This window comes from Fistularia commersonii, chromosome 16 (assembly GCF_037954325.1).
Source record: "Fistularia commersonii isolate RoL2024-O1a breed Wild chromosome 16, RoL_Fcom_v1.0, whole genome shotgun sequence".
Classification (NCBI taxonomy): Eukaryota; Metazoa; Chordata; class Actinopteri; order Syngnathiformes; family Fistulariidae; genus Fistularia; species Fistularia commersonii.
Window position 1 is genome coordinate 9,710,002 of NC_141299.1, and position 26,925 is coordinate 9,736,926.

At 39.2% G+C, this 26,925-nt stretch overlaps 1 protein-coding gene across 3 annotated transcripts in view; it reads left to right on the forward strand.

Moving 5' to 3' along the window:
* The window catches only part of trabd2b (TraB domain containing 2B), a 63,626-nt gene extending 40,107 nt beyond the window's left edge, over positions 1 to 23,519 (forward strand). For 2 of the 3 annotated variants that reach the window (XM_086161905.1, XM_086161907.1), the window contains exons 4-7: positions 4,234 to 4,408; positions 18,492 to 18,588; positions 21,541 to 21,819; positions 22,693 to 23,519. In XM_086161905.1, coding sequence (XP_086018031.1) covers positions 4,234 to 4,408; positions 18,492 to 18,588; positions 21,541 to 21,819; positions 22,693 to 22,924 — 783 coding nt within the window. In that variant the 3' untranslated portion in view covers positions 22,925 to 23,519. The remainder of the gene's footprint in view (positions 1 to 4,233; positions 4,409 to 18,491; positions 18,589 to 21,540; positions 21,820 to 22,692) is intronic. The other variant, XM_086161906.1, reaches the window with a different exon arrangement.
* The last annotated feature ends 3,406 nt before the right edge of the window (positions 23,520 to 26,925 follow it).

The window sequence follows — 26,925 nt, forward strand, 5'->3', positions numbered from 1 at the left end:
CGACGTCTGCCAGTTCAAGGCCCATAGAAAAACAAGGACTTTCCAATCTTCCAGCTTCAAAATGCAGATGACTGTGCTGTTTAAGCAAACAGCCCTGAGTAAATGCAGCATGATCCAAACAGTGTTTCTGGCATCGGGCCCTCAAGAGACCCTCGCCCTGTCTTGGGATGATCGATTTCCACACACTTTCCAAAGAGCTCTGTTTGAGGCAACAATGGCCAAAAAATATCTCCACGGTGCAGCCCTGGTCCGTAGAGAGGACCTAAAAAGATGTTCCACCACTGTTATGTCAGCACCTTGGCTGTACTCCCAATGTTGGCAGGGCAAATGTTTGACTAATAAATCAGGCTCCAGAGTCACTCATGGCATCAGTGCAGCATTCCCCTCCAGAATTAATCTGCCAATGATACCGGAATTTGTAAATATTTTTCATTAAAAATTCTGAAATATCAATAAATGATGCTGACTGAATTATTTGACCTTCAGAATAATTGCAAAATATTACATTTGAAAGAAAAGTATTGTCCTATAGCCAAAGAAAAAGAAGACAGTAAGAGAGGGAAAAGGCAACATGCAGGACATACAGGCTGGGAGACTGGATGCTAAAGTGGAGCGGTGGTGAGAAAAAGAGAAAATACTGCTCTGTGCCTATACATTTCTCAAGAGAGAAAAAGCTAATGGCCTTTCCTGTGATAACCTATCTACATTTTTAACTACACTCCCATCTTGCCCTCTCTCCGACCATGTACTCTCCTCTCTTTTCATGAAACACTCACGCTATCCTCACTTGTCAGAAATGATGAAGCACTGCTGCTTAACCCCTCTCACTGACTTATTTTCCAATGATAATCCAAGTCTGCTTCATTTTTCACTTGTAAAACTTCTTTTTTATGTGTGCAAAGTCCTGTCAAACTGGAAGACACCCAATCACACACAAAACAATAAATCAGGCCAGAGACAGCTGTATGGTTGTGTTAGATTTTTCCCCACCCAAGCTAAAAAGGTAAATGTATTTTCACATGATGGGCCATGAGACTGTCAATATTCCCTCTGGCTGCCCTTCCAACTATGTGAGTACAGTTTATGAAATAGAAAGGCCCATATTAGTAAACCGTTGTGCTGTTTTAGTTAGAAAGGAATGGCTCTTCTGGTACACCATAAATCCACATGCCCAACATGATTAATTGGAATGTGTAGTTTGAACTTGCTGTTTAGAAGTAGTTAGACTAACTAAAAACACATTGAGTTTCAGTTGCATGATTTTGAGCTCAAAGTTGTGCTCAGAAAACAAAATAATTGTGAGAACTTTGACTTATCTGTAAGTAAAAGTCATAGACAAGCCAAAAATAAATTGTACTAGCCCCCAAGGGGACAAATAAAGTTTTTTTTTAACATGAATTTGAATAGCAAATGAAAATGCAAGTATGCTTGTTATATGAGATTTAGTGTAACACTAAGAATTTTTACATTAAACTTCATCTTTGCTCTTAAAATATATAAATGACAGGTTTCCTGCTCATCTCAGTAGCAGTCATTTCATTTAAATTTCAATGACACAGGCTCCCATTTGTGGTAACAGGACAGTATTTCATTCTACATATATATCACAAAATATAATTGAAACATTTTGAATGTATGGAAATAACATTGACGTTGAGACACCTGCAAAAACATACAATGCATACCTAAGAGAAAAACTTTTAGTTCATATATAGTTTGTCAAATCCTTCAATTCAAACAGTGAACGCACCTGCAGTCATACAGCCGAAGATTCAGACAGGGGCAGACAGAAGTCAAATGTTGTCTTTCGTTCCCCAGACTTTCCATCACTCACATTTTCCAACTGAAGATTTTTTGGAAGAAAGGCTGAAGAAGAAGGGCCTTTTCCTTGTGCAATACTCCTCCGTGAATTGGTCCACTCCTACATTGTGCATAATGTTGAGACTTTGAAATTGTAACTGAATTGTAGTTTATCATAGAAGGAATTTCTAGAAGGAAATATCAGGATCCAAGTTTAGTGTTGGAATGTGGACATGATGGAGGAAAATTGTAGCCTGGCAACTAGACGAATCTGCCAAGCTCAAGTTTCGTTTCCCTCTTCAGATCCTTCTGGCCGCCCTCCCATTCATTTTGATTTCCAGCGGTTTCTCAAATATGGTCCAATCACAACTAGTTATATCGGGTGGGGTGGGTTTAATTCTGAGAAAGGCCAATATGCCCAACCCTGCTGAGGCATTTGAGTAAACACAAGATGGCTGCCACCACTAAAATGGACTCTGTGTGCATGTGTGTGTGTGTGTGTGTGTGTGTGTGTGTGTGTGTGTGTGTGTGAGAGAGAGAGTGTGAGTGTGTGTGTGTGTGTGTGCGTTTCAATTTAGAATTTTATGATATTAGCAGGAACAATTCATTATGTGAACAACATTATGTTTTATAACACCGAGTTACACCAAGGTTCCTTTAACAAGATTTAGTCTCCCATATATGGTCTTTAATGATTTTTTTAAATATTTTTTATATCTTTCAAATAATGAAGATTTGAGTTTTTTTTCCACTCATGATTTTCCAGTTTCATGTTGATTGGGATTTTCCATTTGTAAAAAAAAAAGACGGTGTTACTCCCAGATGGGGTCTTTTGACGACTGAATAGATATAAATATTCATTATAGCTTTAGAAAATTAATAAAAGAATGATAATAATTACGGAAATTAATTCTCAGATCTATATCTTTGGGGGTTCTTAGTCATCCACGTCATGGTAAATTCTTGTCAAAATTTTCTTGTTGTGGCAACTGGACTTGATCATCAGAGAGGCTTCTTCAGTTCTAATGACCTGTGGGGAGTTTCTGAATATAACTGCCAGGGTTACGGTGGGTAAATGTAAGAGTTGATTGGCCGAAACTAGGTTGTTATGGAAATGGGGTGTTGTTTGTTGGGACAAAAGAGCAACTTTTCTGGGATTGGAATATGAAAAGGTAAAGCTAAACAAAGGAGTGAAACCTGTTGGATCACATGACCTGAGGCTCATATGGAAATTACCAGAGGCTGGTTCTGGTGGTGAATCTTTCCTGGTTGGTTGGAGGGTGCAGATGGGCCTGGTTTGTGTGTGCAAATCTGTCTCGGTATTAATCTCAGAACAGCATTATACCTTTGTGAAAGGTTGTGTCTGGGGCCCCCCTCCTCTGTTCAGAGATGGTTTTTCTGTTTTGACAAAGATGGCTTCTTTGAATCCTCTCTCTAACCATCTCTAGCCAGAATACGGACATTGCTGTCTTCCAAACAATAGCTTTTGTCCTTCAGGTGTAGGTAGACCATGGAGTCCGGTCCTGAAGTGGTGGCTCCCTTGTGTTGGACCATCTGTTTGTGCAGAGGTTTGGTGTCTCCGCTGTAGACATCATCACAATCTTCAGTGTAAATCAATCAGTCAGAGTCTGTAATACTGCTGCTCATGATAATATAAACAAATTTAATTATTATTGTTATAGTCATGTTGTATGTATCCCATCACCTAAGTAATAAAATACACAATATCAACAAACATTATTCCAAAGCATCTAGAATAGGGATTACAGTGCAATGGGGCTCTTACGCAATTCAAACGTTGGTATGCACGCACAGTGATATCCAAAGAGGGAAGAAAATTCTGAGTGTCCAAGAAAAATGATCCAGTGTTTGCAGTTCAGCCCTCCTTCTCACTCATCCTTGCAGATTGAATGCCTGTTACATCTATGATCAAGACCAAAGACGAGTACCAGAGGCTTTGTGAACTTTACCCTCCTGCCTGGTTCTTATAAAATCACGCTGCAATTAAAAACACCTTGACACACTTACTTGAGGGTACGCTGTACTTTCACATGTAAACAATTTCTTGTTTGTGGACTCACATTTGTAAACACATTAGTGTGCACAGATACACATGGTGTTGACACACTCCCAACGGCGCTCATTCATACTTTCTCATTTAGAAACCAGCTTGTGGAATGTTGCCGTGCTTTGATCGTCCCCAGCCGAGCTGTCATACTAAGAACGCATTTGGTTGCCATTTCTCACACGTACATGGAAACCCTCATGCGGCATGAATCATCCCTCCATATTTTCTGCTCCCTTTAATGGCCTATATTGACATCGGTTGTGTATGCGATGTTGGCACTGACTATGTTACTTTACCTTGCACATTTTTAACATTCATTTTTCAAAAATCAGATTTTACAACTTATGTTTTCTTGTTTCTTTTAGCTTCCTCATTTCATCAACAGTTCCTTGCCGGCCCATGACAGAATGACGGCCCAACAAATTGACAGCTACTTCCGCCAGGAGCTAATCTACAAACGCAACGAACGTATGGCCCGCCGTGTGTCTGCCCTGCTGGAGAGAAATCCAAACCAGACATTCTTCTTTGCCTTCGGTGCAGGTAAGTTATGCTCAATTGTGTTTGGAAGTGTTAATGAATCAGACCGCAAAGAATTTTGCTTCAGGTTGGCTGTCACTAATAAACAGGGATTAATCGCATTGTTTCAACAAGTAGAATAAAAGGCAACACGTGAGGAAAACAGAGGAGCTGACAAAGATAGGAGGACCAAAAAAGTATAAAAAAATTATAGAGATTGCCTCAAAAAGGGATGTGTGTCAAAATATGGGGCAGACAGAGAAAATGAATTGGTTGAATGGATGAAGATGCTGGCATAGGAGACAAGGAAGACACTCAAGAGCATAAACACTCAAGCAAGCAAAATATATAGAAGAAAACAGTATGCCATATTTTAATGTTAATGAAAAATTATGCAACTTACCTCGACATGTTCATGACTAAAAAGGCTGACTTTTTGTGCGAACTTAAAAAAAAGCTCAAAAAGCATCTTGAATTGCTATCACAAAGGACTACAGTTACAGATTCTAACAAAACATGCAGAAATATTGATAGTCAGTTTGATCCTGCCCTTTGGTCACCGTAATCAATAAATCAAATTTCAAATAGTATCAACTTACATAGCCTTTTCACAAAGTAGCATTTACCCATTCACATGCACGGATGATGACAGAGCTGCCATGCAAGGCACTACCCTGGCCATCCGTGTGTTGCCCAATGACACTTATAGATTGGAGGAGTAGGGAATTGAACCACCAACCTACTGAGTTACAGTTGAGTTACCAACCTCCATGTTACCAGCTCAAGCGGGACCATTTATTTTACAAAAATTCATGGTCTTTTTGGAATCTGTAGGTGTTAGAGAATGGATACAGATACGACTTTTAGTGTTTTTATTAGTTATTTACATTGGAAATGATAGACATTAAGTTAGTCGATGAGAAAGGAGGATTCAGGAGATAGTTAGGTTATTTGGAGGAGGTTTATTCTCTCCGGGGACCATTGAGGGTCATGCGGTCATTTTTCCTCAACTGCTTTACTCGTTAACATATTTGGTTTTTATTGATTGTGTTTTTTATTGACTTTGTTTTAGTCAGTCAGTGCCTCGAGGTTTTTATTCAGAGGTGTACTTATTGAAGCGTACATGTTCCAGCTGAGCGCCATGCATCTTTTTCACAACATCAGTGTCTAAGTGCAGGAAAGACACCTGTGTATCTTCCACTCCTGCAGCTCCTCTTACCTCTACATCCCTGTGAGGGACTGATGATGATGGTGGATCTCTGGGTCGTAGGCTTGAGGACAGAGGGGAGAGGAGTCGAGGAAGCCGAAATGAGAGAAATGGCAAAAGCCTCAGGAATAATTAATAAACAAGACACAGCTGAGCACAAAAGGCAGGAAGGAAACAAGATTAGACACACGTGGGAAGCGTATTCCAAAATAAAACAGGGACTAACTAATCTGAAACAACAAACGTCTGTAATTAAAATTTCCTTCATCAAAGATGAAGTGGAAAGTTGCAGTCATCGAGTTTCTCTTGGAAGCGTTTGTGGAGAGGAAGGCTGTAACATGCTTTATTCTACATTACTCCATCCAAATACATCCTGGATGCAGCTGAGAATGTGCACTCGCATGTAATTGTGAAGTAAATGAGAGATCAGATTTACTTTAGTCTGGGACAATGAATCTGTCAGTGCTAATGTGTGTTTATGGCGAACAATTTGCTCTTGTTCGGGTCTGAAAACAAAACTGGAGAAAAAGCAGGACAATAATAGTGCGCAATGGTTACCAGATCTCTGGCACTGAGAATGGTGTGTTTACACACATGTATGCGCGCACACGCACACACACACACACACACACACACACACAGAAGTCTCAATTACAGCCAGTTCCCACCTCAGAAATGAAGAAACCAAGAGCTGTTTGTTTCAATTAGCATTCCTGGCTAATGCTGCTAATGTTTCCTGAACAGTGTAGTATGTCCTGAGGGAAGTATGTGCCTGCCTGCCTGTGTTTGTGTTTGTGTGAGTGTGTATGCATACGTGTGTGTGATAGATATAAAGATAGAGGGGGGGATTACTGTACACACATGCTATAGTATTTGGACAACCAGGTGGAGGATGCCTAAGCATTTATTTTATCATGGGTGGTGCTGTCTTTGGTCTGGTGTTTTTCTGTGTATATGATAGTACTTAATGCTTAGTTCCTTCCTCAGAGCATCTTTTTCCCCTTGACTGTTTAGCTGGCCTACCGCAGTGCAAAATAATAGCTCTCTAAACAGCTATTTACCTTGCGTATGCAATAAACTGTGATGTAGGAATTCATTTGTAACTTTATATATAGTGTTTGCTTTGACAGAGTGATACATCCTTCTCCTGTCATATGCCGTGCTTATTCAACAATGGAAGTCATATGAACTTTCGAAAAGTCAGCAATCCCAGCCCAACTCCATAGGCCACAAAAAACACTGAGTTCTTGCAGTGGAAACAAAGAAAGTCAAAAACCAGCCATGTTTCCTACTACAAATTGTTACTTTATAAGTTATAAGTAAAACTATTTGTTGTCTATGAATATAAATCAAGTATTAAATCAAACCTCTTTCCTTTTAGTGAGTATCACGTATCTAAGTTTAATTCAATCAAAAACTGGACCTGAGAGGTTTGTGCCATAGTTTAATCAAGGCATAAGTTGACATGATTTATGTATTAGATAATATTTTGGAATGAGACCCCTAAAAAGTATTACGTTTCACCATTCTTGACTGCCTACCCGCACTACCAGGGCCAGTCACTGCAAACATATTGTAGGGGACATTTTACGAGTCAGCCCAGGGATGAGAATATACGCTGCACAACTTTTCAAATGTAGGAAGGATTGGAAAGGAGGATGGTGCTCAGCCAAGGGATCTGACTGCGTGTGCATTTGTGTGCAGCCCAGTCTCTATTTGTCAGCTGAGGTTAAACAGATCGTCTGGAATTCATTCGTGCCTTTTAATAGATAGTGACATAATTGCAATCGCGTTTAAAATTAATCTGGTTTTACAGGTACAAAGTCAAGGCAGTTGTCCTTACTGCTACCTGCACTGTCTTGTTAGGGCCATGAAAATCCCTGCCACAAATAAATGATAATGTGAAAGATTTAACCGATAATGACCAAGGTCATATTTTTCATTCTCTTTTCCAGTGAAATCTTCATGACTTGCATCTGTGTTTGATCAAAAGTATATCAGCTGAAGGGGAACATGTGACCCTACAGATGGCAGTATCTTGCTACGGGTTTAAGTTGAGGTGCAGCAGTTGAGGTGCAGAAAAAACCTATGGGGGGACATTTACAGACATTTGTGCCCCAGTTTCAGTAGCTCATCACCTTTGTGTCTAACTTCTATTCCACATTTTCAACTCCTTTCCATTCAAGCTGTGCTAAAAACCACTCATGTCAGTTACAAAGCAAGTAAAAAATGTATAGCACTTTACCAATGTGTCACTGCCACTCGCTTCTATGTTTTTTTTTTTACTGCTTTCTTGCTCCCTTGTGTTTTAAAGATGAACCCATGATAAATGGCTAAAAGTTGGAATACAACCATAGATTTAGCATATTTACACACATTTTTGCGCTAATTCTGGTAGAAAGAAAAAGGAAGTGACAGTGGGATTTATAGGAGCCATAAAACCAAGCATGCTGGGCCCAGACACATTGTCACATTCATACGCATACTTGAATTCACAAATTAACATGCATACAGTCCGTGTGCACAATTTTTGTGGACATTCATTGCGTGCAAAAGCAGAACAACTTTGTTGTAGAAATCTTAGTGTGGTCCTGGAAAGTCAAACCAGATGCTGGTCAATGAAGCACATGAAAATGAGGGGCAAAGTCATGCTGCACACTCATTCAATTTTGCACATTTAATTTGCGTATAAGTACTTTCTGACATAGTACAGCGGCGGACCATTATGAAAGGGCTGCCCTCTTGAAGCTCAAAAACAAAATTATTATCTACCAGAGCCAGGAAATTAATAATCAATTACAACATATTAAGGGGATTTTAAAAGAATAACCAAGGACATAATTAAATCATTTGTCCAGATGTTCAATTCTTTGTTATTGTGTGAGAAGTTAGTAAAGCGAACGAAGGGGAAGTTATTAAATACTTACTGGGAAAACACATTAATTGACATGAGCAATGACAAAAAAAAATATGAGACACTACGGTGTAAATGTCTACCATATGTTCGCTATAGCTGCAGTATTGTGTCTGCACTGTGAAAAGCTGTGTTTTAATAACTGATAATTTATTTTCAATTTTATGGAATACAGGTGAGGCACAGCAACATTTTCCTACTGCATTCTTTTTCCCAATACACAAAATGTCCATGTCTGGCATATTCATTGACAGTAAATGCTGTTTAAAAGTCTATCAATAAATCTGAGTGTCATTTGACGTGGGTTTAGTAAATCAAGCTGAATAGACCCACTCTCTTGCTGTAGTCAGTGCCTTCTGTCTCTCACCTCCTATTTCTGTCTATGAGATGTCAGTTCTTGGCTTTGAGGTTCCAAAACTGTCCCTGAATGTCCCATTTTCCCCTCAGCCAGACGTCCCGGACTCTAAAATCAGTGCATACTGCTCCTCACTATTTTCAGAAATACTCTGGGAAGTGGTCTGGCTTGCTCTGTGAAAGGAGGCTTGCTTCTAGTCTGATTACGATCTAACCACAATGCAATGTTTTGGTTATTAATACAAATAAAAAGGATAGAAGGTGTCAGGGTTAAGATTATCCAGACATATTTCAAAATAAAATCAGCCCTAGGAGATTTTTAACGGCCCTTTCTGGGCCAAATGTGGTGGTGCAATAATGTGATCACATAAAAACTGAATCTTTATGGTCAAATGTCAGAAATCACATTAAGATGACGTGCATATCTGCAGGCACTGGAATCACAGGACTCGGCCCTTTCTTGTGGATTATAAAATGGAATAATCGTGTTGTGGGAATCAAGATGCTGGGAATATTGACGCTATAGCCATGATTGCTCTATTATGCATTGCAGTACAGATAAATATTAATGGCCCCGCTTTGCCTCGGAGCCCTTACTTCCAGCCTCAACATTGTCCAGAACTCAGAAGGAAAACACAACTGTCAGGAATGAGCTGGGGCAGCTCTCAAGTCAAGGCCCTCTAGAGTTACCTCTGTTGTAGTCTGATCCTGGACTGGTTCTTTTTTTCACAGGTTAATTAAATGATATGATGTGTGTATAAAGTGGTTCAGGCAGGAAATCCATCTTCCCCGTACTTGCTCCTACACCATCCTGATTATTAGTACTTTCAGGTGCAAAATGAATGTTTCTGTGCTTGTGAAAGCATTTTTATTTTCTCGTTTTTCTTTGTTTTTCTCCATCTGAACACATCTGCTTGTAGATGGAACCCAAATAATGACCCTAAACCCAAAACATGTGTCTTGCAACTAAACCTAATGAGATCTCAAGTATGCTTTTTATAATATTGAAAACAAGCCCCTGCACTATTCCACATTCTCTAAACAATACATGGCATCATGGAATCAGGAAGTTATGGTGAACAAATTAATCAACACAAATGGGTAAACAACTTCCATACTACTCGATCCCCTCAAAGTATTGAGTTTACCAGTTGATTTATGAAAAGAGACCTTAAGTTAAACACCATAAAAATTACATCATGCATTCAAGTAGGTGAGATGACTTTCGTCCATTAGGGGGAATAGAAAACGCAGCACGAAAAAGCTTGGAGCTCCGCAAGGAGTTGGGGTGGAGTTGGGGTGGGTGGTCTACAGTGTCTGCAGTAATAAGGTGGGTGAACCTGTGCTTACTTCTTAACAAAGTTACATGTACTACCTATCTTCTCAATAATGCCTTTTTCCCCTGTTCAAAAACTTTTAATAGACACTGGGACGGGTAGCATGTATTCATTTTCTTTACACTGACTAAGATTATTACTTTTCAATCACTCTTCCACATTTTCTCTGCGTGTGTGTGCTTTGTGTTTGCTTTGTGACCAAGTGTTATTTCATCCCCTAACTTTATACAGCTGTGGTCATTGTTATTCACTATTACAATCAATATTATGTAATGATACAACTCCCAGGCAGCCACCACTACAGCATGACGTGTCACCCTAAGTAAAGCCAAGTGAATGCAAAATTGGTTCCCCTTAGAGAGACTTACAGCAGCACCAGATGATTGCAGTAAAGGGAAAGCACGCTGGCAGCCATGTCGTACACACTTTGGACACATGTTCTGTTGCTTTTGTAGACAGACAAAAAGCCTAAGGACACTCTTTCTCCTCGATTTCCACAGAAAAATGTGCGGTTTTGTCATCTTCTCCCTCACAAACATACCCGGCTTTTACACACAAGCGCGCAGAGTCGTGAAGAGTTCTGCTGGAGGACACTGTGTCTTGCTGGAGCTCAGTGGTGTGGTGTGTGCAGAAGGTTTTCATTTGCCAGTTCTCTGGCAGCCGCTGCCCACCGTTATTGAAAACATCCCATGGAATTTCCTGACACTTCCATGGCCTAGACACCATTTCACATAGTGTACATGTGAGCCTGTGTATGTTTGTAACACAATTCATTTATTGCACAAAGAGCTGCGGATGTCAGTGATACACATGTTGTATTGTCTGAATTTCTTTATCAAAAGCTGATTTTTGCATGCCCTGCCACACGCCTGTAGCAGCCCATTGTCTGGGTGGACTGAGCCCATGTATTTTGCTTCACATTTGTGTTGTGGTGTTAAAGTGAAGACTGCCTGCCTGGCATGCATGTCACTTGGTTTTTGTGGCCGATCCTCTCTGCAGAGCTGCTTTTTTCAGCAACTTGCCTTATCCATCCCTGCTTTTCTCTGCTGAAAGCACATCCTGTTTTGTTCTCTCTCCACCTGCCCTGGCCAGTGGTCTATTTGTCTAACTCCGCTGTCTTTTTTTGATCTTTGCTATCTTTCTTTTCCATCGATGCATCACCCTTATTGAACCGATGGCCCCCCCCGGCTGGCTCCTCTGCTTTTCTCTGTGTCTGTGCAGACTACTTTGTGTGTTTCGCCTGATGGTCTAGAAGACATGTATTTGCATGTGTATTTAGTAAAGTCTGTAGTCATTTTGTCTGTTAGGAGAAAGTCAGTTCAGTTATACTTACACATGCATCTTTTCAAATTTCCCATTTTTACAAAAGAGTCCCATCCCTTCCAGTCTATAATATATATATATATATATATATATATATGAATATATATATCCATAGTCTGCTGCTTATCCTCCATTCAGGGTCACGGGGGATGCTGGAGCCTATCCCTAGCTGTCACCAGGCGAGAGGCGAGGTACACCCTGGACTTATCGCCGGTCAATCGCAGGGCCCCGTATACAGACAAACAATTAATCACTCACTCATTCAAGACATTTTTTTCCCCAATTTCCTTCCAATTAACCTGCAGCATGTTTTGGGACTGTGGGGGAAACCCAAACAGACATGGGAGAACATGCCAACTCCACAGAAAGGTCTCCTTTCTGGACCCTCCTCCCAGGGTCCTTCATGCTGTAATATATATGTGTGTTTATAAACATATATATATATATATATATATATATAGAGAGAGAGAGAGAGAGAGAGAGAGAAAGAGACATATATATATATGTATGCTGATTTTTCAGCTTTTCCCAATTGCAAAGCATGTTGAAGTCTATAAATGTTATCAAAGCTACTCTTCAACTTCAGCAATCCAAAACAGATATCCAGAAAAACACACTATGATTTTTAAGTAATTCATTTGCATTTTATTGCATGTAGGTATTGCCTACCAACCAGCTCTCAAAGACATATGAGTTCTTCTTACAATTCTTCTTCTCCTGTTCTCCACTTATTACTTGTATTAACTGCACCAATTTGAACTTGGTTCCCTGTATAAAAGACGCCTCTTCACACACTCAGTCAAACAAACTCCAGCCTCTCCACAATGGTCAGGACCAGAGAGCTGTGTAAGGACATTAGGGGTAAAATTGTAGACCTGCTCAAGGCAGGGATGGACGACAGGACAATAGACAGCAGCTTGGTGTGAAGGCAACAACTGTTAGCACAATTATTAGAAAATGGAAGAAATTCAAGAAGGTCTATCTCCCTCGTTCTGGGGCACCATGAAAGATCTCACCTCGTGGGGCCTCAATAATCATGAGGAAGGTGAGGGATCAGCCCAGAACTACACAGCTGGACCTGGTCAATGACCTGAAGAGAGCTGGGGCCACAGTCTCAAAGAAACCCATTTGGAACACACTACGCCGCCATGGATTAAAATCCTGCAGCGCATGCAAGGTTCCCCTGCTAAAGCCAGCACGTCCAGGCCCGTCTGAAGTTTGCCAATGACCATCTGGATGATCCAGAGAAGGAATGGAAGAAGGTTTTGTGGTCTGATGAGACAAAAATAGAGGTTTTTGGTCTAAACACCGCTCACTGTGTTTGGAGAAAGAAGAAGGATGGGTTCAACCCCAAGAACACCATCCCAACCGTGAAGCACGGAGGTGGAAACATCATTCTTTGAGGATGCTTTTCTGCAAAGGGGACAGGACGACTGTACCGTATTGAGGGGAGGATGGGTGGGGCCATGTATCGCAAGATCTTGGCCAACGACAACCTTCCCTCAGTAAGAGCCTTGAAGATGGGTCGTGGCGTCCAGCATGACAACAACCCGAAACACACAGCCAGGGCAACTAAGGAGTGGCTCCATAAGAAGCATCTCAAGGTCCTGTGGTGTCATCGCCAGTTTTTTGGGAGAGCTGAAAGTCCATATTGCCCAGCAACTACCCTGAAACCTGAAGGATCTGGACAAGATCTTCACAGTGCAGTCCAGCATTTTTATAAACAACATCAAGAATATGATTTTTTTTTGTTTACTAGACCACAAATATTGTGCTGGAATGAATTTTAATGAAGAAAAAAAAATCCACCAGAAACCACTTTTAAAACAAAGATGTCTTTTGATCTGTCTGATTCAAATGACAATAAAATTGAAACACACATGGTTTTGCCTGACCAACCAAGTTGAACCGGGATGTTGGCTGACATACATTTAAACCACAGCAGCAGTGAAATGAACTCTCCATTATTCTCTTGTCATGTTACATTGTTTTGTGAATGATTCTTGCAAATTTTAGTTTAATTGATGGTTACTTCAATTGGTTTCCTCGCTCTGCTGATATCTACTGGAGATTACACACTTCATTAGTGACCAAAAGAGGATCAAATTTAGAATCTATCATTTTCATGTTGCTTTCAGTTCACTCTCTTCCAAGTTGGTGACCACTAACAAGCACTCATGCACTTAATCCAAACTAACGTCATCACAGGCTGCATATGCATTCACGTACCTACACACTTCCTCTCATGACTTCTATCTGCTGGCTGCATAATGTTATAATGCATCCCAGAAAGACATACAGGACTGTCTCAGAAAATTAGAATATTGTGATAAAGTTCTTTATCTTCTGTAATACAATTAAAAAAACAAAAAAAAAACCCACTTTCATGATATTCTAATATTTTGAGATAAGTTTTCTTAAGATGTAAGCCATAATCAGCAATATAAAAATAATAAAAAGGCTTGCAATATTTCAGTTGATTTGTAATGAATCCAGAATGAATGACTTTTTTTTTGTAATTGCATTACAGAAGATAAAGAACTTTATCACAATATTCTAATTTTTTGAGACAGTCCTATATGGACACACACACACACACACACACACACGCACACACACACACGCACACGCACACGTGTGTGTGACATTTCCAAACAGAAAAAAGATGGCAGACATATTAAAGTTAGTTTCAAGGTGAATGATTTCTGCTTTCTATAAAAAGTTGAGAGACACAAAGACCTCCACGCTGTCTTCCAGTGTGAGTGCGTACATAAAGAAGTCCTGCTCCACTAGTTGAACAGCTGCTCCTGATACTCTTCTTGACCCAGAGGGGAGAGATGTTTAAGTCTTATCGCTGAAAAGAACGAAAACAAACAATATTTGGACCAAATTTTATTCTTTCCACTGTAGACTCATCTCCCTTCTATTTTGCAACACCTCAATGTTCCTTCAGTCACTCTGCTTTCTTTAATCTACTTTTCCATTATTACTGTTATTTCTTACCCACCTTTCCCCATTCTTTTAATTTTCTTTTAATTTTATCCCTGCCCACCAGCAGAGCTTTAGCAGCAAGCTCACAGTCTAAATATTTAAACACAGGGAATCACTTTAAAGCTTCCAACAATGAACCGCTGAGACCTCTCTGCAGCCCCACCGCATGCAGTGGCAGGCCTTTGGATCTGATTCCCAACTGGCTCTCTTGATCTTTGTATTTGACCTGAACATTAACTCAAACTTGGAAGCTAACAGCCCAGTCAGCAGCTGTCAATCACAAGTGGACGGTGCAGAGAAATGGACGGACATCATACCTTATGTCTGGAAAGTAGAGTCAATCTGCCGATGAGGAATGGGAGGAGAAGCGAGAAAAGGTGCCAGATTCCAATCATTACTCAGTGTCGAATATAACCGGATAGGGGGAGTTTGTCTTTCTGCATTTTTATTCCGACCCATCAAATTAGGGACCTTCTCTCTTTTTTTCAAGGCAGTAATTCAACTTTTGTAAAGTTGGTAAATCTGGAAAATGTGCAGCTTAGGTTTTTGGATGCTGGGTTTGTTCAAGTCTGTGTAACATTTTGTCCAAAAGAGATGAGATGAGATTTGGAGGCAAGCATACTGTATTTAACTGCTGCCGCCACAGAAACCAATATCATTAGTGCACAAAATCCTGTATCAAAATCACAGACTCGACAAAATTCACAATTGCTCGTATTCTCACGCACATATTATTGAATATATTTCAGTCACCCGATTTCCACCTAGCTGCATACCGCTGCAGGATGACCATCAAATAAATAAATAAATAGTGTAGAGTGCTAATGCTTTTCAGGTGAAGGCCAAACAGACTTTATAGACATTTACCTTTTATGACATCCCCCTGACAGCGAAATACATATGTATTCACACCCAAACACAGACAGTATTGTCTACTTCTCCTCGGTCTGTGCAAACATTGGCGTCTTTCCAGAGGAATTTGGAGAGGAAACACATGCTTAGCAAATACAAAGTATCCATGTATATTTCTTTGTTTTGTTTAGTTTATTTTTTTTTTCAGTCCTCCCTCTTCATCTAAGACTTTTTTTTAATCTCTCCTTCATCTGCTTTTCCAGTGGCCTGTTCGTCATTTTCCTCCCGTAGTCTGTTGTACAATTTTTGCTGCCATTGCATTTTCAATCTTAGCCAGCCAGCCAGCCAACTATGTGGGATTCTTTTTGCACCACTGCGGCATATCACTGTTCATGTAATTTGATTGTAAATATATTTTTGTCCAAAGACAGACAAAAAAAAATGTTTTTCATCCCATGTTCTTCTCTTCTCTTTGCATTTCCATGGCTATCGGAAGGTGCGAATGGGCTGTTCAGGGATTCAAAATGCTTTACCCTTTTGATACACACTTTTCTTTTAGCGCTGTGTCAGGAACAGGTTGTCCAAAAATATTTCTTAGTTGTTTCTGTGAGCGGTGATCATCTTAGAAAGGTCATTACAAAGAAAAATTGCATCAATAACTGCTCTGTAGGGCTCTGTAGGTTATTCATTTGCATAATGTAAAACAGTCTAACTGAAACTTATTAAAAAATTTAGCATCATTTAAACAGATAAAATCAATCTGCTTTATCAATATCAATATAATTCATGCAGTATATGCTGCAGAACAGGCAAAGAAGTATGATAGCTCCCGAGGCCCACGTTTTCTGTCCATTATAAATTTCCCACAGAAAAAGTCGAAGAAGAACCTTAACACTCACTTTACTTGTATTACCCCATACAAGAATAAATGAATTAATAAATAAATACAGAATTACAAATTCAGAGTTAACTTGTAATGTCAGTATAATTCCCAAACCATCAGACCTTCAGAAAAAAACAAAAAAGAAAGCTTTTATTCCAAACTTCAAAGAGTATTCCTAGATTTGTTGCATTCACATTTCTTGGAATTTGATTGTGATCTATTCACAATGGTGATCTTTTTGCACATAATATAATCTGTATGTTTTACATTATTTGATAATTGAATATTATATGTGTATTAAACTGTGTCAATTCCTTTTATTATAGTCATGATGCATGTAGCTCACCAGGCAAAATCAGACAAACAACTGATGCAATATTGTACCAATACTTGGTCCAGCTGTCTCATAAAACCTATCCATAAATATTAACATTGATTTCCACAAAAATGGTTTTCACAAGGCTGGACCAAGTGTTTAAAGCATGAAGCACGCATGATTGCATACGGTTTACCATGTTCCAGCTAGGTTTATTTCTCCAGACACGGACATTGTCCTAGATTTTAAAGGGAAATGTTGTGCACAGTTAAATTTAAATATGGTTTCTCACTTTGTCTCTTGCTGTTCAAATATTTAAAGTGGACCAAGTCTTTTCTTCCCTCAAGTATAACCTTAAAACATTACTGACAGAGGACTGATGAGAAGCAGCCCACAGCTGCAAAAGATATATTTGTCGATGTTGCAGCGATATCTCTTGGATGACTGGGCAAGAAATGCTTCTTGTGATGCTATCTTTGAGGAGGCAGAAACAGTTTGTTATTCTTTAAAGTTGTTGTACTATTTTTTTTACCTCAATATAACAATCGGTTCCTCTGTTATAAAATTTTATGAAGTTGTGAAGCACACAGGTGCCCTGCAAGCTCTTCCAATTTTTTTTGCTTTACTGCTGTCTGTTATGGTGAGTCTCACATGCATATTGATGGTTTACTTTCTCGCTGTTTGTGTATACTTGTAACAGGGATAAACTGTTTGCGAATCGAATCTGTTTGTTTGTACAGAAGGATGTTTTAAGAGGAGATTGGATTTTTATTTGCAATCGTTTGCAAGACAGTGAAATCATCAAATAAAGTTTTCACAAGGGGGAATAGTGAGCAGAATAAATGATTTACTCATGACAATTTTAGAGACCTTAGGTTTTATTCATTTATTTATTAAGGATGACAGCCATGAAAAGAATCTTATCAAATAAACAAAGCCGTACAATTTCTGCCTTGTTCTTTTGTTGGTTAAGAAGAAAACTGCAGCACGGAAAATCCAATCAACACATCAAGTGGTCAGCTTAACCTCGTACTCAGCATTCAGAAGAGAAGTTCTTCTTTGTTGCCTATCTAAAATAAATAGATAAATAAATAGATAAATAAATAATACAAATATAATAATAATAATAAATAATGACATTGCTGCTTGTAAACAACAGGCCAGCATGTTGTTTCAAAACAGCTGTCTTAGAGTTTGCTCATAGAGGAAAGGAATGAAAGACAAAGAATTAAAAAAAGAAATGGATTATCTTGGTAAATTAACAAATCTCTTTGGAAATATTCATGGGTTATTTTGTTCGTGATTTTTTTTTTTTTTTTCAAATTGTGTTTTTTACCGTCATTGCATTTGGATGATGTGTCTTCATGTTTGGCACAAAGCTCTTCTTTTAATTTTTTTCATGCAATTTCATCCAGGCGCTGACGCTTTAAAAGTGGTTTTCAAGGAACCAAAGTAGACAATCCTCATTTCTCCAATTATCTGGATAGGTTGACAAAACAGAGAACACGTAAACACTGATACAACAATTCCTGTGTGATTTTGTGAGCGCTCTGTTTTTTAAGAGGCCGTTGACTATCTACACAGGATATTGCAGAGCCGCTTTTGTACTTGGCTGCCGAGAAGGTACGACCTAGAACTTGAGCAAACAGACAAGTTGCAATTTGGCACAGGATGTGGTGATGAGATGGACCAGAGAGCCCTGACAATGAGAGGACTGAATATTTTCAACTTGCTGTCCAAAGGTCTTAGGAAAGAGTTTGTCCATTTGTGAATTCCTGTGTTGATTAGTTTTACACGACATGTGTGCACGTCTATAATGAGAGAGATGATAGCATACCTGTGACCTGTATGTAAGGAATATTGACTCTGGACATAAAATCAAAGTTAAAATGCTAACAGAAATTAAATGTCTTATTTTGTCTACTATTAGGTCACTTCCTGGGTAACCACAGTGTACTGGACATCCTGAGACAGGAAGGCTACGATATCGATCATATGCCATCTGATCACCAGTATTCTGTCACAGAGTAAGTAAAAAATGAAAGCCTGAAAGGCCATTTAATTTCCGTGAAGTATTTCATTTCAATAGTGGCACAGAGACAATGTGGTTAGCATTTCTGATTGACAGGAAGGAGGTTCCCTAGACTGGAAGCCTTCTGTGTGTGGTTTCCATGTTCTCCCCTTGTCTATGTGGGTTTCCTTTGGGTTCTCTGATTTCTTCCCTTGGTCCAAAAGCATGCAGCAGGTTCACTGGAGACAAGCAAATGCCCAGTAGTGTGAATGAGTGTGAATGGTTGTATGTCTATATATGGCACATGATCGACTGAGGAGCGGCCCACGGAGAACGCCGCCTCTCCCCCAATGACAGCTGGGATAGGCTCCAGCATATCCACGACCCCGAGTGCAGGATAAGCACTATAGCTAATGAACAAATTATTTAATTAATTTCCAATTTCTGCGGAGTGCGATTTGTGTTTATTTTCTTCCCTTAATTTGTCATTTGATTTCCATTTGTGCAGAATATTCACTGGAAAATCTATAGATATTTCAAATAAGCATGTCTTTGTTTTTTTGGGGGGGGACAGAGGAAGACCTTTATAAGTGCAGGCAAAATCAAAATTAAATCTCTTACTCTATCTATTAAAAAAAATCAATTTAGCCGTCATTGCCATGGCCTCTGTTTTACCACCTGCTGGCATCTGGCTCCAGTAAATTCTCAAAGGATTGACTGAATACTTGGGAGCAGGATACAGGATGTTATCGCCTTGAGGAGCAGGACAGTTTATCTCTCAAGTAATCAGCACTAAATTACAGCTATTACATTTGACCTAGCTGAGGCATATCTTCCTCCAGTTAAACAGTCTAATTCATCATTGGAATTCAAAGCACATTTAAACACATTTATAGCCTAACTTCCTGCTGTTAACTTGTGCCCGGTGCACATATCAATTAACATTTTTATTTTATGTTAATATCGTCATTCTCTGTCTCTTTGGAAATACAAATACAAAAAAAAAACACTAGAACAAAAGAGCAATACTAATTACAAATTAAATGACACTTAATGGCTATCATGGATTCTGGCAAGGTCACAATGACCATTTACACTTTGAAATTTAATCTGTTGTTGTTCTGATGAATTGCAATGATAGGTTGGGTTTTAGTATTATGTTAATGAAGATGAAAAGAATGCAATTGTTGCAGGCATACAGATACATATGGATAAACTTCACATCAAAGAGCCCATAAAACAGAGAATGAGAGAAAAATTATCATTCTATATACAGACAGATTGTACTAATTGCACTATAAAACAAATAAAGTTCTGCCATTTAGGAATCCTTTGATACCTCATCAGCTCCCTCCCTTCCTTCCTCCCTCTCTCCTGTCCACTGAGCGCAGGCTGCCAGCAGCAGTTCTGCCTCTTCTCAAGAACCACTGGTACTGTGGTCAAAACAAACAGGCATGCATGCGTATATGCAGGGTGGGGACCATGCCAAGGTGAAGGAGAGCAGCGCTGCCTGCACACACATACATACAAACACAATCACACATACATACAAACACAATCACACATACATACAAACCCACTCAAATACTCTCACACAGAGACTTGGTTTCTGTCTTGTTGCATTTGTTGTTTCGCAAAACCCACAATGCAATACATTTAAGAGTATGAATGTGTGTGTATGTGTGTGTGTGTGTGTGTGTGTGTGTGTGTGTGTGTGTGTGTGTGTGTGTGTGTGTGTGTGTGTGTGTGTTAGTGCACCCCACTTTTTTGGTTTTGAATTCCCTCCTAACCTCAATCTATGGGCATGGAATCAGGCTGAAAATGGAAAATCGAGTAACAACAGGGTTGATCTCTTACAAAAAAGACATAAAGAACGTTCGCATCGACCAATCCATCTGTGGCTTTTACAAACATCTTGCTGCAAATCACTGTTGCCGCTATGCTTCTCTCCAGTCAGTGCAGAGGGCTTTACGTTTCAGTTCTGTATTCAGAGATGACAAGTGGACTGACTGATTGTGGTCGAAAACACCAGCATGAACTGCACTGCACATACACAATCACACACACAACCACATGACCTCACACTTACACCATGCATTCACAGACACTTCTAGCTCTCTGATACAAGGTGTCGTGACAAGCAAGGAAAAATACCGCAAGACGCCTGGATGAGAGGTGTTTATGAATGTTACTGGCCTTAGACCTCAATATTTTGAGGCAATTGGCAATAGTTCTTAAAAGCGATTATATGACTGACAGACAGAGCAGACTTGATCTGGGTTTGGCTTCACAGTAGTTTGACTGCAGGCCTGGAGCAATCATCACTCTGACCAAGCCATCAAATCCTGTATTAGGGGGGGGTCAAGTCTGTTACAACAGTTGTACAAACCATAAAATTTATTGAGATGTAAAGGGAAAAAAAGTGTTTTTGGTGCATTGTTTGGTGAAATGGCTAATGGTTCTTCAGCACTTATTCTACACAAAAGGATCTTCTTCATGTAGCACCTTGCAATAAAAATGCGAGTCATTTTGAAGGAGGAAAAAAAGTGGTCAAGAAAGTATGAGTAATGGGTGGAATAAAACAGCATGGCAAATGTTTTTTAGGACAGCCCACTGATTCTGGGTGGTCTGCTTTAAGCAGGAGTCAGTTATGATGGAACAGAGTAGCCACATGAGTTACAACTTCCTCAAACGTTGCCTGCTATGTATTTCTGTCACTTACTACACCACTTATAGAAAAAGGCACCCTTTATGGCGTTCTTGTCCTTGAGTAAAGCACTGGTGTGTGTCTGGAAAACAATTCACGGGTCACAACGCAGAAACAATAGCACTCGCAGGCAGTTACTTGAAAATCTTAGGAAAGTGCAACTCGGAGATGAATACTTGAAAATGAAAAAAAATTTGTGAATGAAAATAAATAAATGAGTATACACTTCCTCTACCTGTCACACCTGTCCCCCTGATTCAGTAGTCAAACAGATGAAGCACCTGCAGCACATCCCAGCAAGGAAAGCACTGGAGTGAGCACAGTCTCTCCCACCAGCTGGCTGACCAGTCCGGCAGAGCTGGAGCAGGAACAACATGGAAACATCACAAACCGTGAGGAGGATGAACTCCCACACATGCTGCTCCCGGACAGCCTGAGCCAGCTGGAGGAGTTTGGGCGACACAAGCGTCCTCGCAAAAATCACCGCGGCCACGGGAGACCCCGTCTCTTCAGTGACTTATGGGTTCGCATGGAAGACGGGTAAGATGCCAGTTATGGCATAGCTAATAGAGCAGTTGTGACTTGGGTTGTAATAAAGTTTTGTAGCTGTACTGTGCCCTTATTGAAAGGTATAACAATATTACTTGGGTAGATGAAAACCCCCGTATCACGTCATTCAAATTGAATTCTATGGTTTTTATAATATGGTTAAAATACAGAATCATTTTTCTTCATATTTTGCACTGGAATTTAATGGAAAAATGAGAATGAGAAATGTTCTTTTCACTTAATGATTCAATTCTTCATGGAATAAATCAAACAAAAGAACGTCTCAAATCTCAGTTATTCTTCGTAAAATAAATCATATTCAATATGAATAAAGTACAATTTTGCCTTTTCTGCAGGTTTTACATGAAAATGAGATTAGGTGAAAATTATACCAAAATTATCAATTGATTTTGTAAATAAATATGTATTATCCTGCCATTAAAGGTTCTTGAATGTTCACTTTTAATGCACATAGGCCACCTGGTTAACTGCATGGTGCATTCAACCTCATCACAAACATGTGTTCTTCCTCTGTACTAAAGTGTCATGTTTAAAAATATTTATATCTGCTGATGTTCCAAGTCATGCTTATGATATAACATTTTCGGGGGACTGCCAGAACTTGGTAAAAGATGAGAAACATTTGTTTGTCTGTCCTGTCCATGTTATGCAAAGGTGTATTAAATTTTCTTTTCTGGGGCAAAATCAAAACAGTTAATATTAATATTTGAGAATTTGACCTCAAAGTCCTGTATAGCAGTTGTCAAAATAGCGTTTGGTTTTAACAATCTCAATTTTACACTGCTTGTACATTCAAAGAATAACAAACTAAAACTCTGATTTGTTGTCTAACTCTTTCTCCAGGACCATCCCACCACCTAATGTTAGGATAATCAATGGTTATGTGACGGTGGAGCCTCCCCTGACCCATCAAGAGCAGCGTAAACGGATGGAGATCCATGCAATGGAACAGCAGCCCAGTCCAGCATCTTCCACTCCTAATCCCAGTTCAGCACAGCCTGTCTCAGTCCACAACATGCTCACACTGACATGGTTTATAGCCTGGCTGTTATCACACATGCTGTTTACTTCCTGACCACTAGACAGTGTTATCAAGAAGAGGAACACTCAGACACTCTTGTATCCATTCCAGCAATAGAATGTAACAGATAAACAACAGAGAACGCTGGAGGGATATTTTAGTCAGAGCATGGCATTGTGAGGCAGAGCAAACCTGCAGCCAGCTTCCACCACAGAGTATTCTGTTCCTGCCTTTCATAACTTGTCAAGCCTCAGAGTTTTGTGAAGAGGCGCTCCGCAAAGATACAGGCAATGGATGGACTGCATTGGACTCCGGAGGGCCGAGTCTTCAAATGTCATAAAAATTTAATGGTAGAGACCCAAAGCGCAGTGACGACCTGTTATTATAGAGTTTGTGTTGGTGAGTCCTCTAGCCATTAAAACTGATGATACAGTATAGAAAAAATATGATTAACATTAATAATGAGAATAGGAAAAAAAGACAGCAATAAAAGCTATATCTCTGTGATGATTGTTTTACAGTCAAACAGTTGAGAGTAGCAGGGGGAGCATTCTGTTGCGTTGCTCTTTTTTTGTAAATTGTGCATTTTGTTTATAAAGAAATATTGTATATTTATTATTTCTGCAAGGAAAGAGTATATTTTCTTGCTTTTAAAGATAAATGAAAAAAATAAACTTTGGAAAAAGATCCTCAGGGTTGTCGTTTCTTTCTTCCTTAATCATCAAAAATGGGATGTTTTAATTGAGAAAGTTAACGTAAAGAACTCTTTAGCCTCAACTCTTTTCCTTCCATATAGCTTCTTTTTTAATTATCATTTTGAAAATAGTTAAATTTTTTCAGAATATGTCTGTGTCATATAAATATAACCTGGCTTGCACATTACAAGTTTGTGACACACATTAAGATTAAAAGAATACATTATAGAGCATAATTGGTCAGGTGATAAAATTTAACTTTTTGTTTGAACTTAGAGGAGGGAACACAGAGGTCTAGAAATAAGCTCTGGAAATAAGCGGCATATTTAACAGCAGTCTGTTTCAAAGAATAAATACAAGACGTGAATATGGTCTGCCATCTGGTGGTAAAAACCAAGGAGCAGAACTCTCAACATGCCTCAAGAAAAAAACGAAACGAACGAAAAAAAAAATAAAACAATAATTCTGGTAAAAAAATAGATAAATAAACAAGAATGAAGATATAGTATTGATAATAAAAGAACATAACTGTAAACAACTAAAATTGCATTTATTTCACAGGATGATTTAGGATTAAGATTTAGTTTAAGATTAAGATTTAGTTGTTTGAACTTTGATAATTAAAAAGATACCCATGCGTTCAAACATACTGAAAATTATTTATTCATTTTCAGAAAATAACAGACAAACAAAACAACATCAACAACCGAAACGTTTGTGCCTTTTCTCTTCAGCCTGCTGGTTTCAACCAAAGTCAGTTATTATATTTAGTGACATTGCGATGAACATGCTCTCTGGCCTGGATCGTAATAATGCAGAATGAGTGAAAACAACAGTTAAAATATGACAAGGCCAAGCAAATTGAAATTTGAGGCTCCTTTTACCACTTTGATGAGGACGTTAAATAATATACAGCATTTTATTTTCATGAAACAGTGTAATAGAAAGCACTGAAACTAATTCACATTTCTCAGTGATTATTATGAACAAGTAGTGTTTGTTTATTCATTGAGAAGCTATTATCAGCATAGAGTTCTTCAGTGCCTTGGCTGAAGTGCATAGAGGCCACAGACAGATTAACTGTTTCATTTGCCGTTTATTTTTCTTTCTTGAAGCTATTAAATTATTTTTCATAGGGTTTTTTGAGGGGGAACTTTTAGTTGTATTGGTGTAGATATAACCCCAGTGGCTGACAAAACACCTAAACAAATAAAGACAAGGACAAATTGGTTTTGAAAATCAGATAAATATTAAAAGTAACACAAGTAACAATTAACACAAATAACAGCAAGGTCGAATAAGTCTTTGCAGATTTTTATCATAGCAAAATGTTGCATGTTGCAAGAGACACCTTTTGGATGGCTGGACAGCTATTCATATTGATGAATTAACAGAAAATGAATAAAACATCAGGACCCATCACAGTTTCTACCTTTACCACTAGGTGACGCTAGAGTCACATGCAACTCAAAAGAAATATTGGTCGGCCCGAGAAATATTATTTCAAGCTGCCAAACCGTGAAACCGTGGAGGCCAGAGGGGTCTTGCCATTGTCTATCTATGTATAAGAGCTTGTGTATGTGTATGTTTGTGTGTGTGTGTGTGTGTGTGTGTGTGTGTGTGTGTAGTTTGTATGATATGAAACTGTATTTTAAATACTAACTCTGCTCAAGTATAAATGCTTATTTCCACTCAAAGCAGCGGTGATATTAAGATATTTCAATTTAAGATTTTGTCTGATGAATGTAGACAAACTGTAAAGGCTTAAATTTTAGAGGAAACGCTTTGATAATTACTTCAATCTCTTGAGGTGTTTTAATAAAATGTTCCACATCATATTGAGTGGATGACTAATTACAGCTCAATTTATTTCAATTTCTTAACACTCCGCTGTCTTCTCTTGAATACTGAAAAAAAAGCAAAGAGCAAGTTTTTTAGAATAAACAGCTTTTCCGCCCCTTAAGCCGAGACAGGGTAATATTTGCCTTAGCTAGAATACCATTTTCCCTGGGCTTTGGGGTGTTGTTTGAGCGAGTAGAGGCCTTGACAGGGTGCTTTGAGGCCTGACCCTCACTCTGCTGGGGACACATTGCCTGACGCATATAAATAAAAGATTACAGTGGAAAATCAATTTCTGAGCAAACTCATTAAAAATGCCCCTCACCTTAAATGATTCCCATTTCCTCCCATTCAACCTGTTAATGCTTGTCTCTTTTGAGACTACCCGACTACCACCGCCACTGCCTCATCCCCCTCCCACCCCCACCCATGCTTCCTTTGCCCTGTTGCGCTCCTCCGGTGGTAATTACTTGCACAAGTCGTTTTTTGCCCTTTGATTTGCACCGTTTCACAAATGAAGGTTAAGTTTGTTTAACCGTGCTGGATTTGCCAGTCATGTTAAAGCATATAATGTGGCAGGCCTCTGGTTTTTCCACACACCTCGGACAGACTGTGTCCCCCCCCCCCCCCTTGACACACACACACACACACACACACCCCTGACTCCAGCCCACCCCCATCACTGTTGGTCTGGGCCTCATGGGAGGGGGGCCAGTTTCCAAGGTTAAGGCTTAAGGCTGAAGGACTGCAGTGCTGCAGTGACTTGAGTAGAAGGGTTACAGGAAGTTGTTAATAATCACCTTTAGTAAAGGGATTAAGAATTAAACTGCCATTTTGACCTGAAGGAACATGAATGTATATTCGCTGAGATGACAAGGAGGAAGTTCTTGGCATGATTTTCTTAACTCCTCTCTCTAAAAACTTGGACCTTGAAGATACTATGTGTTTCCAATATATAGTGCACATGTAGTATAGCAGCTTGCTGAAAAAGGAAGAGTGAAAGAAATATAAGTGTTGTCATGTTTTCAAATTTCATTTCAAATCAATACCTCATGCAGGCTGATAGTCAGTGGAGCCAAGGTGAACATTGATTTCAGGAAGCAGGGGATGTTAAGAGCATTTCAAATGAGTTTTGCTTTGATTGCTGAGCTTCTGCTCGCACTGATCACATCAATAACCCACTGTAAGGTTTGTTTTCACACAACTAAACAACAATGATTGTCACATTCCCAGTTATTAAGATCTATTATATGTGCTGACAGCCACACAAGAAGTCATTCTGTTTTTTTGCTGAAGGATGTTTACAAAATGTCATTTTAAACTTTGGATCTATAATTACGAGTAGTAGGGACTGCATGTCTGCCCGTACCGCGTCTTGTGTGTGGTATGTTGGCCTACTCTATATTTCACTGGGAGCTTTGATTCTCTATCTCGCCCAAGGCAGCCATAAAGCTTTGGGAAAACAAAAGTGATCTTGGCGCCAGGCAGATAGCTCTTATCCTTTCAGATAATCTTGCCGAT